At 42.9% G+C, this 17,739-nt stretch overlaps 1 protein-coding gene across 1 annotated transcript; it reads right to left on the reverse strand.

Annotated features, from left to right (window-relative positions):
• Positions 1–6,608: 6,608 nt before the first annotated feature.
• Positions 6,609–13,788, reverse strand: LOC147269749 (tryptophan 5-hydroxylase 1-like). The gene is made up of 11 exons (XM_086190276.1): positions 13,598–13,788; positions 12,353–12,508; positions 12,060–12,243; positions 11,551–11,651; positions 11,365–11,432; positions 10,771–10,967; positions 9,986–10,121; positions 9,431–9,557; positions 8,738–8,833; positions 8,369–8,502; positions 6,609–8,283 (listed from the first exon to the last, which is right to left on the reverse strand). The coding sequence occupies exons 1-11, from the start codon at positions 13,691–13,693 to the stop codon at positions 8,109–8,111; spliced, it is 1,470 nt and encodes a 489-aa protein (XP_086046402.1). The 5' UTR covers positions 13,694–13,788; the 3' UTR covers positions 6,609–8,108.
• Between the last annotated feature and the right edge of the window lie 3,951 nt (positions 13,789–17,739).

Here is a 17,739-nt window from a genome sequence, read left to right on the forward strand (position 1 = left end):
ATTCACATAGGATCGAGGGGTTGAGGCTGTGGGAAACAAAAATTATTACCCAAATCTAGTGAATGAATGAAGTAAAAAGATCATGTGAACTAACCAGCCATCCATTTTCTACTGCTTATCCCGTTAAAGGTCGTGGGGCGGGGGCTTACCACAAACTATTAAACAGTATTAGAAATGCTCAGAAAATAATTATAATAAAAAACACACATTTGAGCCAGGTGTCAGCTCCTGAATGCATCACGGAGGGGAGAACAGATCCATCTTCTCTGAATCTGAGGATGGTGTTGAATTAGAGACTTTCCCAAAATGTCAGCATGTTCTTTTGAACACCATACACAAAAATAAAAGTAAAATACTGGCAGCAGGGACACCACTAATTTACTGCTATTTTACAGTACACATACAGTTAATTATTTTAACAGTATATTACCGTGGTTGTGGTTATCTTACAGCGTTTCTACCACAATTTATTTAACAACATAATGCCATTTTTTGGATTACAGTACATTACAGTTGGAAAACTAGCTTATAGTAATTTTATAGCACATCTACCATGATTTAATTAACAGTATATTACTGTATTTTAGATTACAGCACATAGCAGTAGAGTCCACAGAGTGAACAGTGAAACCAGCGCTCACTCACCCTGTTTTCAAAAACCAAGAACCGCAACTGACAGAGCAGAATACTCACTCCAACGATGTTTCCCAGTAATGACAGCACAGAGCTCTCAGGTTTAACTTATTTAACTTAATAACTTAGCTTTAAACCACAGTAACCTTTTCTATTTTCAAATATATTTTCTGCCAAACTGTCAGAGCCTCTCTGCCTCAGTTTCTGTCATCAATATAGGGTTTCTACGCTGGCTCAATGAAGACACATAATCATAGGCTAACTGAATTGATTCAGTCTTGTTTCGTTATTGCCAATCATTCCTGACCTCTGACCTTGAATAAAAATAAGATTCAGACCTTTAAGAAGTAAGTTTGAGAACCCTTGGTATAGAACACAAGTGAATAAACATTCCAAAACACTGCTGGGGTTTATTACAAAGTTTTCATTTTCATTTGTACAGCCGACTTTGACTGCAGTGTTTTGCTGGTATCCTCATTCACCGATGACAAGAGCTGGTAAAGCAAGGCAATTTTTTTTTTTTTTAAATGGGTAACACGTCCCTTGTAAAATACAAAAATATGAAAGACTAAAGGAGGGAGAGAAAGAACCATAAGAATGAGAGGAGAAAAATGGGCCAGAGCAATATACTGTTGAGGGGAGAGAGAAAACGATTAAGGACACGACAACACGTGCAAAGATGAGAGGACGGCAATAGACAGAAAGGAGAGAGGGTGGTTAGTTGGTTGTTATAGTTTAGGAAGGCTTGCATCCAATTTGAAAAAGTAGATAGTTTTAAGCATTTTAAGCAGTACCTGATGTAGTTGAAGCATTAGTTGAACAAGCTGATGCAGTACTTCATCTATTTCAAAAAGTTCAAAGAGCAGGCAAAACAGTGTGCTCATTTGAAATCGGGCCGTTCCTCTGATCAATGATCTGCTCTACTCAACCAAGCACAGTCACCCTGTCGAGACTGTGGTGTTCTAGATTGTTGCTTTGGCAAATTGGTGTCTAAGTTTCTAAGTAAAGAACAGTTTTTAGTAGCAAGCAAATAATAAAGAGTGACAAGACATCTGTGACCTACCGAAACCAAGTCCCACTCAAAGTTGGCTGGATGCCCTCACAGACCACGTGCCCCTCGATGCTGATCATCCACTGGTTGTTTGTCCTTCCTATGAAATACAGAGTGGAATTGGGTAAAATCTCAAGTTCCAAAAGTATTTACCTTGTTCAGTGTCATCTGACATCATTTTAATTGAGACTGCCCCCATTTTTAAACTCTATTGCAATAATTTCAGTTTCAGTTGAGCAAATTCTGTCTTAATTAAAAATGCAATTTCTGTTGAATGATTGTGCCGTTTATCCGAATGACATGCTATGACACTGATGGACATGGAATCTGCACTCAGCACTTTATATAGTTACCTCATTTTCATCAGAAAATAAAGTTCTTTCAAAATGTACACCAAAATACATACCGAGCGAAATGAGCAGAGGACTGGCTGGTGGACTGGAACTTCTCTCTATATCAGCGGCACTGGCTGACACCTGAAAAAATAGGAGGAGTTACAACAAAATAATAATGCGGCAGTACAATGTATGATTCTTGTGTACAAAAACAAGAATCATTAAACAATAACCGACAGAATACTCACATCAGTCTGAATCATAAGTCCATCTGGGCTCTCCCCAAAAAGAGCTGACGGTCATTATGTGACAGCTTTTATAGAATATCACCAGCATGTCTTTCCAACTCCTATTACTGAGAGAAAGAAGCGACAAGAAAGAATAAAAACTGTATTAGAGTGGATGCTGAATTTCAATGTAAAAAGGTATCCTTATGAGGGGGGAAAAAAAATGAAAATAGCCATACTTTTAAGTTCCAGAAAGGTTTTGTGCTTAAACTATAACTATTTATACTGCCTTTGATTTCGGGAGGGGCTTCGTTAAGTTCAGTGCAATAGTTGTCAGCTAGGTTAATTTGTACTAGCTCACGCTAGCTCAAATGTTCACGAAGTTATAACAGGGTGAGTTCATATTTGGCGCTAGTTCAGTCTGCGCATGATTTTGACTTATTCATTCGAAACATTAACAATGATATTGATGATTAGGACGGTTTATTAAAAGAACTTTACACGCTAGATAACCAAATGGACAGAATACTCACCAAGCAGTGGCAGTTGCATTTAAGGCCCTCGAACACAGAAAAGCCCGCGAAGTCTGGCCACTAGATGTCATACTGCGCATGCCCAAACTCAGTTCAACTCAACTTTATTTACATAGCAACTTTCATACAAAAATGCTGCCTATAAAGTACTTAAAATTACAATAAAACAATAAAATGTTGAAAATAATAAAATTAACACCATGGAGGCCACATCTTGTCACTCAAAAATGAGTAGTTTCATGGGATTTGATAACGAAGAAGTAAAGAAGTGTTAGCATCAAAATAGTAGCATAAGAATGCAGTTGTCGGTAAGATGCTAATGACTGGACTTGAGAAGAGATGAAAGCACGTCTCCACTGTTTGACAGAAAATATTGTTTAATGCTGTTATATGACAGTGTCTGGTTGTTAACGGAGCATTAACTGTTAATTTACGTGTTGCCATGGATATTTAACGGTAGTTTACAATGATTATAAAACAGTAAAATACTGTTGTAACACCACCATAGATTTACAGTGGTTCATTGCAAATGCTGTGTAATGCTGTTAAATCACAGTTATCTACTGTTATTGTTAATGGGTCGATTTTACCGTTAATTTACACGCGAGGGATGAATATCTGACAGTATTTTACAATTATCATAAAATACGGTAGGATACTGTTGAAAATCCACCATAAATACACAGCAATTCGTTACAGTGAAGGAGAAGTAAGACGTGTAGGGATGGAGAAGGGGCTGTCTTACTTAGACAGCGATCTCATCCTGACCACCTCCTCCTGATGGACAGCTCAGTGGTGGCTCAATATACTTCCTCCTTCCTCATCTTAAGCAGGCTGAAATCTGAGTGTTGGAGTACAAAATGTTTCTTCTTATTCTTACAGAGCCTGATGTAAATACCTTGATTCAGGGCAGAACACTGACTTTTGTATTTTTTCTCTTGGCTGGTGTTTCCGCTGAAGTTTCCGTACCAGGCAGTGATGCTCTCAGAGGTTCAGAAGTAGAAATTCCTCTGCAGTTGAGAGGATATCAGGAATTTCCTCAAACGTCTGAGGTCAAAGTCTCTGTTTTGCTTTTCACACCAGTCAACATCTCGTCAGGTTTTCGGCGTGGAGTTGCTGATCGTACAGTATTTCATATCATAGTCATCAGGTGGGAGTTTAGAGGTTTGTAAAATAAATGAAACATCTCTATCCTACTTTTAGCTACATCTGTGAGCCGGAGATGGCAACAGGATTTTACTCAGCAGGATAAACCACCTCAACCCTTTCTCAAACAACTTTTATTTTCGTCTTAGCTTTCTTTTGGGTTTCCAGAAATGTGTCCACAGTTGAGCAGAATTAAAAAAAATAAACTCTGGAAGAAATCAGAAAACGCAAGCACTGAACAAAACAGACATTCCTCGATGAAACCTCAAATAACTCATGTCTCGTTTCCACATAACTCTGCGAACATGTATGAGTCAAGCGTGTTTGCAAAGCTCCTCCTTGTATTTATTTTTTTGGTCCACTACTTGCCTCTGACTATGTTGAAAAATCTCAGTTTATGAGACTGTGAGACAGTGTGCAGTAGGCCAGAATAAACAAGCTACAAGTGAGCGGACATGCAATCGCTGTATCTTTCTCTGCAGTGCTGCATGTGCATACTCCACACAGCAAGGTATGACAGGAAACACGGTCGAGATTCGCCCCTCGCCCTTGGATAAACAGTCTGTCTGCACATCCACGGACGAGGTCTGTGACTAACTTAAACTCTCACCCAAACATTGTCAAACTTGCAGTGGGCTTTGCTAGTGCCTCAAGGAAGTGCGGCGCGAAATTTGGAGTCTGGGGTTTGAGATGACAGTCAGAATGACTGAGATGACATTCAAAATGACTGAAATGACAGTCAGAATGACAGACTGAAATTTTGAGGTGACAAACCAGACAGCTCTAAGATTACAGCGCCTTTCAGGTGACGCGCTTAGGCGACAAAACGGGATTCCGAATAGCCTTTGAGGTGACAAAATCAGAAGGTTCAAAAGCTCTGTGCATTTGAGATGACAGTCCGAATGACTGAGATGACAGTGAGAATTACCAAGATGACAGAATGACAGACTGAGCAGCTGACACTCAGACTGACTGGTACTTTTGTGATGATAAAACCAAACACTCGAGCGCTCTGAGATGACAAAGTGTTGGAAATCAACGTCACGCATCAAAGTCAGTGAGGTTTCATGACATTACATCACCCAAGGCGCCCTTCCCTCAAATAACACATAGGCCACCGGCATGGAGTAATTTAGATAGATTTAGATATTACCATTATACCCAGTTTGGCTCAGGTTGCACCGGTTGTCCTCCACATGTGAGGATGTTTTTCTGATACACTATCAGATGTACTCAACCGTACTGCATTCACCTGCTCTGCACCTGTGCACCAAACCCTTTCCCTCACTGATCCAAGTCACCATTGATCGCTTATTTTACGAGCTGAAGCACACAATCAGCGCGGGTGGTTTCTTCTGTAACAGGGGGATGTGGTTGGAAACTCTGAGCCGCCATGTTGTTATACAGGATTGAGCTGTCATGGCTGAGATTTGTTGTCCAGTTTCCTTTCTTGAGTATCAAAGTCAAACTGGAACAACATGAGAACAAACTGTGAGAGCAGAACAAGCGATCATGTGAATCCCTAATCAGATTTCTAGCTCGGTTTCTACGGCGATTATATTATCATCTGCCCTCGGTGAATCCTTTTTATTGAGCGCATCCTCTGTTATTTTATTGTGGGCTGGTATGGGCCTTCCAAAATCACCCACTTAAACAAATAAGGACAAATTGTGAAGATCTGGGGGGGGCAGTCGCTAAATTCGTTCGGAGGTACAGAGACCAGCATGAGAACGACTGAGCTCATCTATTCCATGACAATAAAACAACTGGACAAGCATCTGGGGACGTACTTGGGCGAGAGGGAGGGAATTACTGGTTCAAAATTGTATACAATTATTGACCTGAGCTGCACGAGGATGTAGGCTGAGATGGATTACGCCTGAAATAAACTGCTTGTCCAAAAACGCTGTTTGTTTATTGGATGGTCCTTTAAAATGTGTCTTTGTCAAACCTCTGAGTATCTTTTGCATGCTGGCTGAGAACAGGCCCACGGCGGCAACGCCCACTGGCTCCTAGCAGGTAAATTCAGTCCCTCCACCGGGAGGTGTGAAATGGTTATCTTTAAAAAAAAAGAAGAAGAAACGAGCAAACATAATAGGGTCTTCGCCTGAAGTCAGGCTCAGGCCCTAATAAACACAGAAATCACCTTTGTATTCTGTGTCCAGCATCCGAGAGGAGCTGCAGGATCTGTGAGTCCTTTCCAGTTACCCGTTAGGGTGTTAAGGTCATGTGCTTAAAGATTGGATGCTAATGCCACATCAGGTGTGTCCGTCAGTTTGAGATGTTGGCGTTTTGTGGTTTTAGGTTGTTGTTTTTCCTCTTCTTCTGTGAGCTCATATATTTGATCCGATGAGTAGATACTCCATGTGGATGTGGAATCCAAACTGAGCGTTTGAAGCGTTCCAAGTTGAGCAACTCTTTGGACCAGTATTCTTCTATAAGTTAACCACAAGATGGCAGCGCTCAGCTGTAACCTACAGCAAACCTGTAGGCATCAGTCTGCCAGTGGGTGCAAGTTCAGTCTTGTGCAAACACAAACTGTGTGGGACATGTTATCATTGTTATCCATGTATGGATGTCTATCTGCTCAATGAAGGAAAACAAAAGCGTTGTGGAGTACAGCAAGAAGTACATCACCAAATATTTTGCAATGAGGATGAGTGTGAACAGAGACAGAGGGTTTACAGTGAAAAAATATTTAGTCAGGGAAGCATTGCCATTTATTATTCGGAATACCACACAATACAGGTAACAATTAGGAATGATGATAGCCAGCTGGGGCTGCACGGTGGTGCAGTGGTCAGCACTGTGGCCTCACAACAAGAAGGTTCCGGGTTCGAGTCCCGGCTTGGGCACGGGATCTTTCTGTGTGGAGTTTGCTTGTTCTCCCCGTGCCTGCGTGGGAATGTATGAATGTATGAATGTATGAATGTGAGTGTGAATGGTTGTTTGTCTCTCTATGCTGGCCCTGCGATGGACTGGCGACCTGTCCAGCGTGAACCCCGCCTCTCGCCCGTTTGATGCTGGGATAGGCTCCACCCCCCCACGACCCTTAATGTAGGAATAAGCGGGAGATGACGATGGATGGGTGGATGGATAGCCAGCTGAGCCAAGCATCAGCAGAAGAAAGACAGCAAGACAAACCAACAATCCACACTCTTCATGAGCTTGCAGATCCCCACAAACTCATTGAAAGGAGGAGACAGAAGTGATATAAAATCTGCCTGACTGCCCCTGTGGACCGGTAAACGGCTGTCTCAACAAACCAGAAGAGGATGGGGTTACAGATGAAGATGGGGGGGCACAGGTGGTCTGGAAAGACAGGCAGCAGGATGACCAGACCTTGATGAGGGAAAGCCTCCATCACAGTAATGCACGTCGAAAAAGCCTTCCCCCGTAGCCCATAACAAGATATTTCATTGGTTGGATTTTCACCATATAAATCTCTAATATCCGTTCCAAACAAGGGGAAAAAAACAAAACTTTCATTTCAGAATAAACTGCTGGCATCAGAATACCCCTCATACGGTGGCGACAAATATTCAGAGTATCACATCTAAAAGATTTCCATGATTATACACCTATTTAAATATGTATCACACGAAAACACGTCACGACACTGTCACTCACGTTTACACTCGTGGACATTTCACAGCACGCAGCTGCGACTTTCATACTGCGCAGGGATGCAGACGGTGTAACAAAGACTTCAGGGGACATTGCGAATCACAGTTTTGTCCTCTTGTGGTTTGTACAATAATAAAGGACACTGATATTGACATCTTACACAAAAATAGAAATTTGAGTAGGTCTGAACTCGTGTGTGTCTGAAAGTTTTGATAGTCCTGATCTCCACGTCAGCTGTAACTGACTGGGCACCATCAGCCCCTCACCCAAAGTCAGCCACGGCCCAGTTCAGGTTAAGCGGTATAGATAATGGTTGGATGGTATATTTGTCATTAAATGTTTTAGATTTTACTGACTCTGTTGTTCTGTTGTATGTCTGTCCATCCTGGGACATGGATCTGTCCTCAGTGGCTCTTACAAATTGTGATTTGTGAGTAAAAATCAATCAGTGACCTTTTCTAACTCCAGCTATCCTCTCCTGACCCTCTTTACCTCCCGAACCCCTAAAAACCAAGGCACTCCTCCCATCCCAGACCTCCTCCGGCCACCCCCCTCCTCAGATATGCAGGTGTTTGTTGAGTCGGTTCAGGGCGTCCTCTACAATGTCCAGCTCATGCCGAATGTCCTTCACCATAGTGTTGATGCTGTCGGTGTCCCTCAGGACATCCACACTCTGGGTGTAGGGGTTGTAGTGTACGGTGAATGGACGACAGATAGTCTTGGCAAACTCTCTGCAGGCGCACCAAAGTTATTTGAATCGGTGAATCACGAATAGTGAAAGGAGTGAGTAGATTTGTAGAGTGGAGCTCTACTGACCTCATCTGGTTCTTGGCTTCTTCAAAACTCTCCGAAACAAAGTAAACGTCTTGGAATGCAGTAATGATGCACTCCTGATTACAGGTCACCATCGGATCAAAAGGAAGGATGTGAGCCTTGCCAGACAAAGAATGCTAACAAGACAAAGACAAATATGTACATTCGGTTAAAAAATGAAACACAAACTCAGACGGAGGCTGGCTCATCTCTGCAGCACCACAGTAAATCACTCGCGCCTCCTTCACTTTGGATATGGCACTAAACGTCTGTATTTGAAAAAGAAGGGAAGAGGGGGGCCTGGATTTACTGGAACAACTAATCACATACTGTATTTTGTGCCGTACTGTATTAGGCTTGTAATGAGATTACCTTGAGCTCACTGATGGAAGAGAGGAGTCCGGCTCCATAGGCCCTCAGTTTTCCATCCTGCTTACAAAGACCAAACTCCACTGTGAAGAAATAACACTGGAACACACAAAGTGTTTGAGTTTGATCATCACCCCATTCATGCACAGCAGGAGCACCAACGGATGTCGTCTAACACTAGAGTACATCTACGTCAATGTGACACTAATCACGGGATGAACAACAGGCGCGGACAAGATGTTTCAGAGGAGAATGGTGGTGGCGGATCTCGGCAAGTGACTAAGGGATTACATGTAGTAGTCAACGTCTGCCAATGCAGTTTCATTATTCCCTCGGTTGGAAGTTGGCCCGCTGCCACCCAGGAAAACCATGATTAGCCTCTGGCACATTTGGATGGCTGGAACAATGGCAGACCAGGAAGGGTCGCGGCTCGACTTCCTAGTAGCTAAGCTAACAGGGGAGAACACAGCACCAGCGTAGGTGGTGTGGGAGAACCCTGGTAGCCAACAGGATAGAGGGAATACATCGAGAACATTTTTGGGTCCTCACAACATCAAAGGGGTATTTGGAGGTTAAGACTTGGTTTTAGGGTTGGGGTCCAGCAAGCATCTGTGATGATAAGGTAAGGTAAGGGGCTAGATTATGCACTATTCATCTCACAAACCTAAAAGTACAAGTTTATATGTGTTTTCTCACTGTAGCCAGCTTCTGCACTGCATCATTCGAAGCTCCCAAGGATGCTAAACCAATCTCCTGAGAGAACTGAGCGAAGCTGGGCTCAGCAAGCAGGGGGACGTGACCGAGCAGCTCGTGGCAAGTGTCTCTGCACAGAAACAAAAAAACACAACAAAAACAGAAACACATATTTTACTTCACTTCATAAGTTGTGAATACAATAAATGTGTGTGTGTGTGTTTGTGTGTGTGTTCTTGTATTTGCTACATATCGAGGATTTGAATACGAATTTAACCAACAGAGTGAGGACATTTTTGGAAAGTGAGGACATTTTAGCCGGTCCTCACCTCTTCACTGGCCCATTTGAAGGTCAAGACTTGATTTTAGGGTCGAGGTTAGGGTCAGGCAATCAGTTGAGATTGTTAAGTTTAGGATCGGGGGCTAGGGAATGTATTACATCAATGAAAGTCCTCACAAAGTTATAAGTACAGGGATGTGTGTGCGTGCGTGCGTGCGTGCGTGCGTGCGTGCGTGCGTGCGTGCGTGCGTGCGTGCGTGTGTGTGTGTGTTACTCACGGTTCAGGTGTGTAAAGCGGTTCAGAGCTGTGGCGGACATATTGGGTACAGTGGAACACTCTGAAGGCTAAGCCCGCCAAGAAGTCTCGTGGGGAGAGATACCCTGCGACTGGCCTGATGATGAAGCCTGAGTGCTCTTTACACACACAAACACACACACACGTCTCTATTTCTTCTGTAGAAAGTCGTTTAATTGGAAATCAGCAATAAAATCTGCAAACTACTGGCTCACAGAATGACCACAAGCATTAGGAACAATAATTAGAGAACGTTAGTCTCCAAATTTATCACAGTGCAGGTGCCGTGCCAAATTCTGCTCTCCCATCAGATTAGGTTTTCCCCTTTGTTGGGTTTAGGGTTAGATGCAGTAGAGATTATTGCTTGGAGTAAAGGTAAACAGGGTTAGGGTTTCGTGGGGATTAAGGTGAGACCCATATCGACATGGAGAGCTGTACTTGTGCGTTGCAAGATAATGACGTCAAACTCATGCATCTACTCTTCCCACTGGTCTTTAAGCCAGCTCTCATGATCAAATGTGCCTATCTGTTTTGGAAAAATCAGAGATAAAAATCCTTATTTATTTGCTAAAATTAACAACAAACTCTGTGCTTCGATACAAAAACGTTGGATGTGAATATTGTGAGACAGACATCTTCTCGAGGTCACCTGCAGCTGACGGCACCACCGCATTGTCCTCACTCAGCAATAATTTCTTTCTATTATATCATCGGCTGAGACGCTCACATCTTCAGAAGCTGACCTGCTGCGTAGTTTTGATTTCTCACCCTTAAGGAAGCGTGAAACATCCTCTAGCTGGGGGATATTGTTCTCACTGTAGTTACAGTGTTTGACCAGCAGGGGAAGGTTCTTCAGATATTCCTTGCAAGCGTGGGTGGTGTACAGCTTGTTGAGTTCCCTGAACACCACCCCCCAGGTTTGCACCTCCTCTGCTGTGAAATCTATATAAGGAATAGGCTCACCGCTGGCACACGGAAAGAGTCTGTTAGTTCGTCTACTCCAGTAAATACAGCATAAAAAATGAATGAAAAATGATTTGTGATACTGTAATATATTACTTACCTTAAAAAGGCATTGCTATACATCATATTTTTTGTTTATTTTAGTGTTAAATTATTTGTACAAGAAATCTAATTTACCTTCAACTCATTATACTGATATTGTTCAGCTGTATGCAGATGACACTGTTATAAATACTTGTATATTCAATACAACAAAATAATTGCTTTTATAATAAATGTTGTGATGCTGTGTTGGGCTCTGTTTTTTTTAATTTTCTGCCTTTGTCAATGTCAGTGTTTGTGGTATTTCTATCGCTTTAATTTAATCAATCCTAATACTTCACAATTAATGGAACTTACTGTTTGTAGCTCATTGCCAAGTCTGCAAAATATTTCCTTCTTTTACGATATATGTTGTCTTTAAATCCCTGCAGTAAATAACAGAAAATTGTGTTTCACTTTAAGCACATGTAAACAAAACAAAAAAAGTAAATAAAATTAGGAAATGCATGTAAAATACACAATACATATCCGTGTCTCACATACCGGATGATCTGCGTCTAAATCAGACCCATACATCAAAACTCGGTTCGCGCACAGATCCAAATCTGAAATCTTCTTAGGGAACCAGGGCACATCAACCATATCTGAAACAAAATTCACATTTCAAATCTACATATTTCTGCTTTAGCGTGTATTTGTATTTGGTGTGCGGTTACAAAACAGCCCTGTGAGCCGCATACGAAACTAGACAGGCACCAAACGTCTGCGAAGGCCGAAGACGAAAGAATTCTGCTCAAACACTGAATATCTTCTCCCTTGGCCTACAGAACACCTTCTACCAAGGGTCATGGAAATCAGCCTAATTGCTTTTTTCTTAATCCGGATGGCTGTCAGCCAACCCCTGCACCACTAGTCAGATCATGGTGGTGGGGTGTATCGGGGGCACTGAGGAAGTCATTACATTTGCGGTGGATCTGGGTCATTCAGGGCCCGGCGGCGGTATGCGCATCCCCTTCACCTGTTGATGTTTTCAGGAGTAAAGTACATCCTACCATCATCAGGTGGAGCGGGGTCGTCCGACTGTGTGATCTCAACGATATCCGTGTGCTTCCTCAGCAGCCGAGTCAGCTCCTTCAGCTGCTCGTGGTCGGAATCACAATCCACAAAGATTTCAAAGTCTGAGTTCCTTCGCCTGGACTTGCGAGACTCAATGTGAACAAGGTTCACGTGTTTTTCCTGGAACAAAATGTGGTTTGTTATTCGAAGAAACCTGATCTTTCATGAACTGACCATTTGATTATTGAATTAAATATTGGTACTTTTCATTGTTACCTAAAACACCCACCTGGAAGAGCTTTAGTGCCTTGATGAGATCTCCAACCTCATTTTTGAGCGAGAATATGATTGTTGCGCCGCCTTTCTCAGAGCTCAAAGATCTTCCTGTGAAGACCCTCCTGTTGTCTGAGTTCTCCTCACTCTTATTGAACGTAACCATATTCATCTACAGAACAACAGCAACGACAACATTTATACACAGCAGAACTCCTTTTGGTATGGGTATTGTGTTGTTTTGTCCATCACCTGTCAAACCTGAGTACTTACAGGTACATTTTGGAAGAATCTCCCCCTCAAGGACACATTTATTATCTCAAAACTACAGTGCTGGTCCTCAAGAGGCCGGAAGTTCACTTTTGACTGACAGAAGGGGTATTTATCCTCATCCGAGTACACACTTGAACTTTGAATTTGAGTATTTGATGGTATATGATCATAGAATTTTGAATAATCTCAATCTGCTGCCGCTTTTCATTTCAAAAAATAAGTTCATCATTCTGAAAAATGTTTTCATTCATTATTTTCACTGAAAGATCCAGGATATACAAACACTTGGTATTAAATTCCAATGACCAATGCATTTGCACTGTCAGTGTTTGTGTCCGAGCTGTGATATCGCAGGATGTTATGGTTGTAGTTATGCAGAATAACCATAATCACGTGTGCTGCTTCCACGAGACATTGTAGAATTGCACTGAAGGAAATGAAAAGCGATATGAGTTGTGTTCTTCAAAGTTAGGACGACTCTCAGGAATGTCTCGAGCAGGTTCCCGAGATTGTGTCTGACTTTCGTTTGATGTAATTTCTTCGTTTTGTTTGTTTGTTTGTTTGTTTTTGGACATCAGCAGCAGTCTTATACAGATAGGGAGCAGCTTTAATGATGGTCTCCTCCTAATCGGACTGCACGAGGGGATTAGGCATGAGTCAAACTGGCTGTGCCAACACGATCCAGCCAGTCTAGACGACAGTAACTGTGTCATCTAACTTGGGCAGCCTCCAAAGTTATAATCTGATTCATAAAAAAGAGAGAGGGAGAATGAACAAATTCTATTGTTTCCGAACGAGAAAATCTGTGTGAAGATGTGAGTTACACACGTGTTCTTCTAAACTCCCTCAATCAGGATTAACAGCCCACAAACCCACTTTAACGGTCAAACAAACCTAAAGTCCCCTGGTCACCTGGACATCCCATCTACTTAAAAATGTCACATTTCTTCCTTCGGGTGAGGTTAAAAGCGTCAATTGTGCCACTTACCTCATTGTTGAGCTGCTTCTCCTCATGGGCAGAGTTGACCGAGTCCACGGATCTTCCCCTCTGCGGCCCCTTTTTGTCGGACTTCTTTGCGTACATGCCTGCTCTGGAATAACTGTAGCGAGTTCAGAGTAACCAGAACTTGACCCAGCAAGACAGCAGAGTCCAGACTTCTTGATCAGCTGTGATACAGAGTGAGATGCTCTGGTATTTATGAAGCTTTAGTGGAGGGGAGGGCGTGTGGAGAGAGGAGATTACACATAGGTCAAGATTGATGTCATGATTAACATCACAGCCAAACAGTCACCCAAAAGGAAGAGAATATAATTACTTCTAGCAGCTCTGATGTACCCAGTCAATCACTTGTCAGTATTTTATCACTAATATAACTGAAAATTAACAGTAACATTGTTTTGCAGTAGTATCTGTCCATCTAATGTCAGTGTAAATAATAGAGACGAACATAAACGTTTCGAGTTTAACACATTTATGACAAAAACACAGTTTTTTTTTATAACTCTTCAATGATGTCATCATTGACGGCATCAACAGTCCTAGGAGGAAAAAAACAAAAAAAGAGGAGAATCCGTCCATCGATCTGTTGTGTCTCCACGACTCTGGCAATGCGCCGTGAGCGGTGATCCATGGGAGAGTCCAGCAAAACACGACTGCTTCCCCTCAAACAATAGCAAAAGAAAATTTGGGAGAGACACTCAGTACACGCAAGATAGAAGTCAAGTTCAGAAGTACTTGTTTGGGCTATTGGCGAAATAGTTATTTGAAATGTTGGTGGTATCACACAAGAATTTCCATATCGATGCACCGCTGATTTCTGACAGTTTTGTCAGTTTTTCCATCCAGAAAAAACTGCCAGAGTCCAATTTAGTTTCCACTTCAACTCCGATATGAAGAATCCAGTGTGTGTTGGGACCCGGCCAGTGAAACCAGACTAGGCCGGCGCTATGGTGGCCCGTATGACAGCTAAATAGATACAACAGAAAGCCCTAACATTTGCATACTGTTCTCCTTCATCCTCTCTTCTTCTCGTTACCTCCCTCAGCTCATTTAGAAAGAGAAACATGGATATAAAAAGAAATTCTGTTCATAAATTGCAGGATGCAGCAAGATCGACATCCTACTTTAATGTCTTATGTCTGCTACCCTCGTTTCCTGCGCTCTCATCCCATCTTTGCCAGCTTTCTCTAAAAGCCATCATAACTGAATTTCCTCTTATCTCTCATACTCTTTTCCTCACTCGTCCTTTTCTTTTCCAATCCTCACATCCAGACTTCCATTTCTATCATCTCCTCTCCTCCTGGCTCCTCATCACATTACATCTCCTCCTCCTCTCTGTAATGTTTCCTCTCCACTCTTTTCTCCCTCTCTGTTCTCTCCTACACAACAGGATTTTCTATCCCTCTCTTTCTTTCTATCCTTATCTCTCTCTGTACCTGCAGCATCAGTTTGCTGGGTTTTTTTTGGGGGGGGGGGCTTTCTCAGCTTTTGTGCTGTGCTGGTAATGGGGTTTGGAGCACAGTTCTGAGGAGTCGCAGCACACAGCAGTTGAAGTTCGGCCAAGTGGAATAAAGCGGTCTGTTGTGGTGCTCAATGCCTGTCGCTCACTCGAGTCTGAGGGCGAATGGCGAGAGGTGGAAGCTCTAAAAGATCTCAGACATTTGAGACAACATTCTGGGCCACGACAGAGAAAACGGGAAATACCACATCAGGGTTGTTCACCTCCATGATGTGTGCTTGTCACAGTGACCTTTGCCCTTCGAAATCTTTTCAGTTCAACTTCAACTCCAAACAGATATTTGTGAGAAATTTGGAGAATTTCCTTCCAGGCCTTCCAGTGATATGGCATTTATATGAGATGACGGTGACCTTGACCTTTGACCACCAAAATCTTTTGAATTCATCCCTGAGTCCCTGTGGATATTTGGGCAAAAACAACAACAACAACAACAACAACAACAACAACAACAACTTTCTGTAAATGTGTTCCAGGAATTTCAGATTAACAGAGCAGGCTAAAGTCCTCCAGAGGCGCAGCTCAATTCAAGGGGCACGTCCTTGTATGGGTGCATTTTGTCACTCTCTATGTTGATAAAACTGTAGTCCAACACACGTCTCTACCCGCTTCGCCCAGTTAGTCCACACAGTAATCCATCTATGATGAGAAATTGTAATTACGTGGAGAGACAGGAAGTCTTTATGTGGCTCCTCAGTTGTGTCTGAAACAGTAGCCTGTCTCGAGGAGGCTCCATGGAGGCCCTGGCATACGTAAACACATTTACAGCCGGATATGACCTTCAGCTGCCCTCTTAAAGGAAAATCACTGATGCAGGTTCATAAGATACAAGTTGTCTGTTGCCAGGATTTTCTGAGGGTTAAGTCTGACCTTGATGCAGCTCTGTTCCTTTGAGAAGCTTAATGAAAACCCATCCCAAGAGTGCGATACATCTGCTCTCTCTTGATACAATTACAGAGCCCCAGGCCTTTGTGCTGCATTGAGTTTGTCCAGCGGCCTCTGCGGGGTCATGCTGCAGGCACGTGCTAATCTTTAATTACATTTTCATTTTATTATACAGAGGAACATGTTGAAATAATTCACGTGGATGTAGGTGGGAATCACTGCTAAGGCCACTGGGAAGGTTGGAGTTAAACCATCAACGTGTCCTGCGCCTCCCAGGTCTCAACATCGCACCCAGTAAACCTGCACGTGTCATGTGACTGGTCTTCCTGCCGGTCTGGGAGATGAACCCAAACACGAATGTACAAGAAATGATTATAATTAAAAAAAAAAAAAAAGACCAATAAAGTTATTCTTGGCATGCAGAAGAATCTGAGTTCATCACTCACACGACGCACATCGCTTCTAAAAGAACAGAGGGTGAGTGACGGGTCTTTAATTATGAAGTGACACTGGATTAAGGTGAGATTAAGTAGGGATTTAACACCACCCTAAAGCTTGAGAGGCCACTACCGCTCCAAGGGCAGTCCAATCTTCTTTTGTGTGTGCCATGTCAAAAAGTAATGGGTGACGAATTACTTGAAATACCGCATCAACTGCACGAAGCTGTGCTGCAGCAGCCCATCATCGCTCAGTATCATTACGAACATTAAGATAAGTGAGATTTGTCGACGATACAAACTTCTACGGTGAAAAGAATTACTAGACACAGCAGAAAGTGAATCAATTTGGTGAAAAACTGTTTGATATTTACAATTTACCTTGACATTAAGACAAAAAAAAACAAAAAAACTGTTGGGAGGCACTTCCAGAACGCAAATATCTAAATCTATTGCTAAGCAAAGCTGTTTCTGCTTTCAGTGTTATTGCATGATGATGCCGTACATGTCATGATGAATTCAAGTCTGGGGAAATGTATAGAAAACCAACATACACCCAGTTAAACTGTTGACAAGACATTTCAGAACCACCAGGTGGCGCTGCAGCATCTCTGTTCAGACTCATCTGTCACACCGCAGATCAGCAATATCACCCATCCATCCATCCATCCATTCATTTTCGTCCGCATATCCTGTTAAGGGTGGTGAGGGGTGGAGCCTATCCCAGCAGCCTTCAGGCGAGAAGTGGGGTTCACCCTGGACAGGTCACCAGTCCATGGCAGGGCCAACACATAGAGACAGACAACCATTGGCTCTCCCAGCCATACCTATGGTCAGTTTAGAGTCTGGATTAACGTGGTCCCCTCTTGATGTCTTTGGACTGTGGGAGGAGGCTGGAGTACCAGAGAGAACCCAGCAGGAACAGGGAGAACATGGAGACTCACACAGAAAGACCCAGTGCTATGGTGTTCTGATTGTGGAGGCGCACGTGTAACCTGAAGCTGTCAGGAACCGGCAGTTTAGCTTATGACTGCATCTGAGAAATTGTTATAGGCCCATGGTGGGCAGTGGTCCAGGCTCAGATGAGTCCAGGCTCAGATGAGTCCAGGTTCAGATGAGTCCAGGCTCAGATGAGTCCAGGCTCAGAGTCCAGATGAACAGGGATACACAGCCTCTCTTCTCTATGCCTTCAGGATTCTTGAACTTGCTTCCAGTTTTCACATTACAGTTGCACAAGTGCGGTCAATGGTTGGTCCCCTGAAACGCCCCCAGTGTTTTGTGAACTCCCCCCA

Source organism: Aulostomus chinensis, chromosome 2 (genome assembly GCF_037954235.1).
Source record: "Aulostomus chinensis isolate RoL2024-O1b breed Wild chromosome 2, RoL_Achi_v1.0, whole genome shotgun sequence".
Classification (NCBI taxonomy): domain Eukaryota; kingdom Metazoa; phylum Chordata; class Actinopteri; order Syngnathiformes; family Aulostomidae; genus Aulostomus; species Aulostomus chinensis.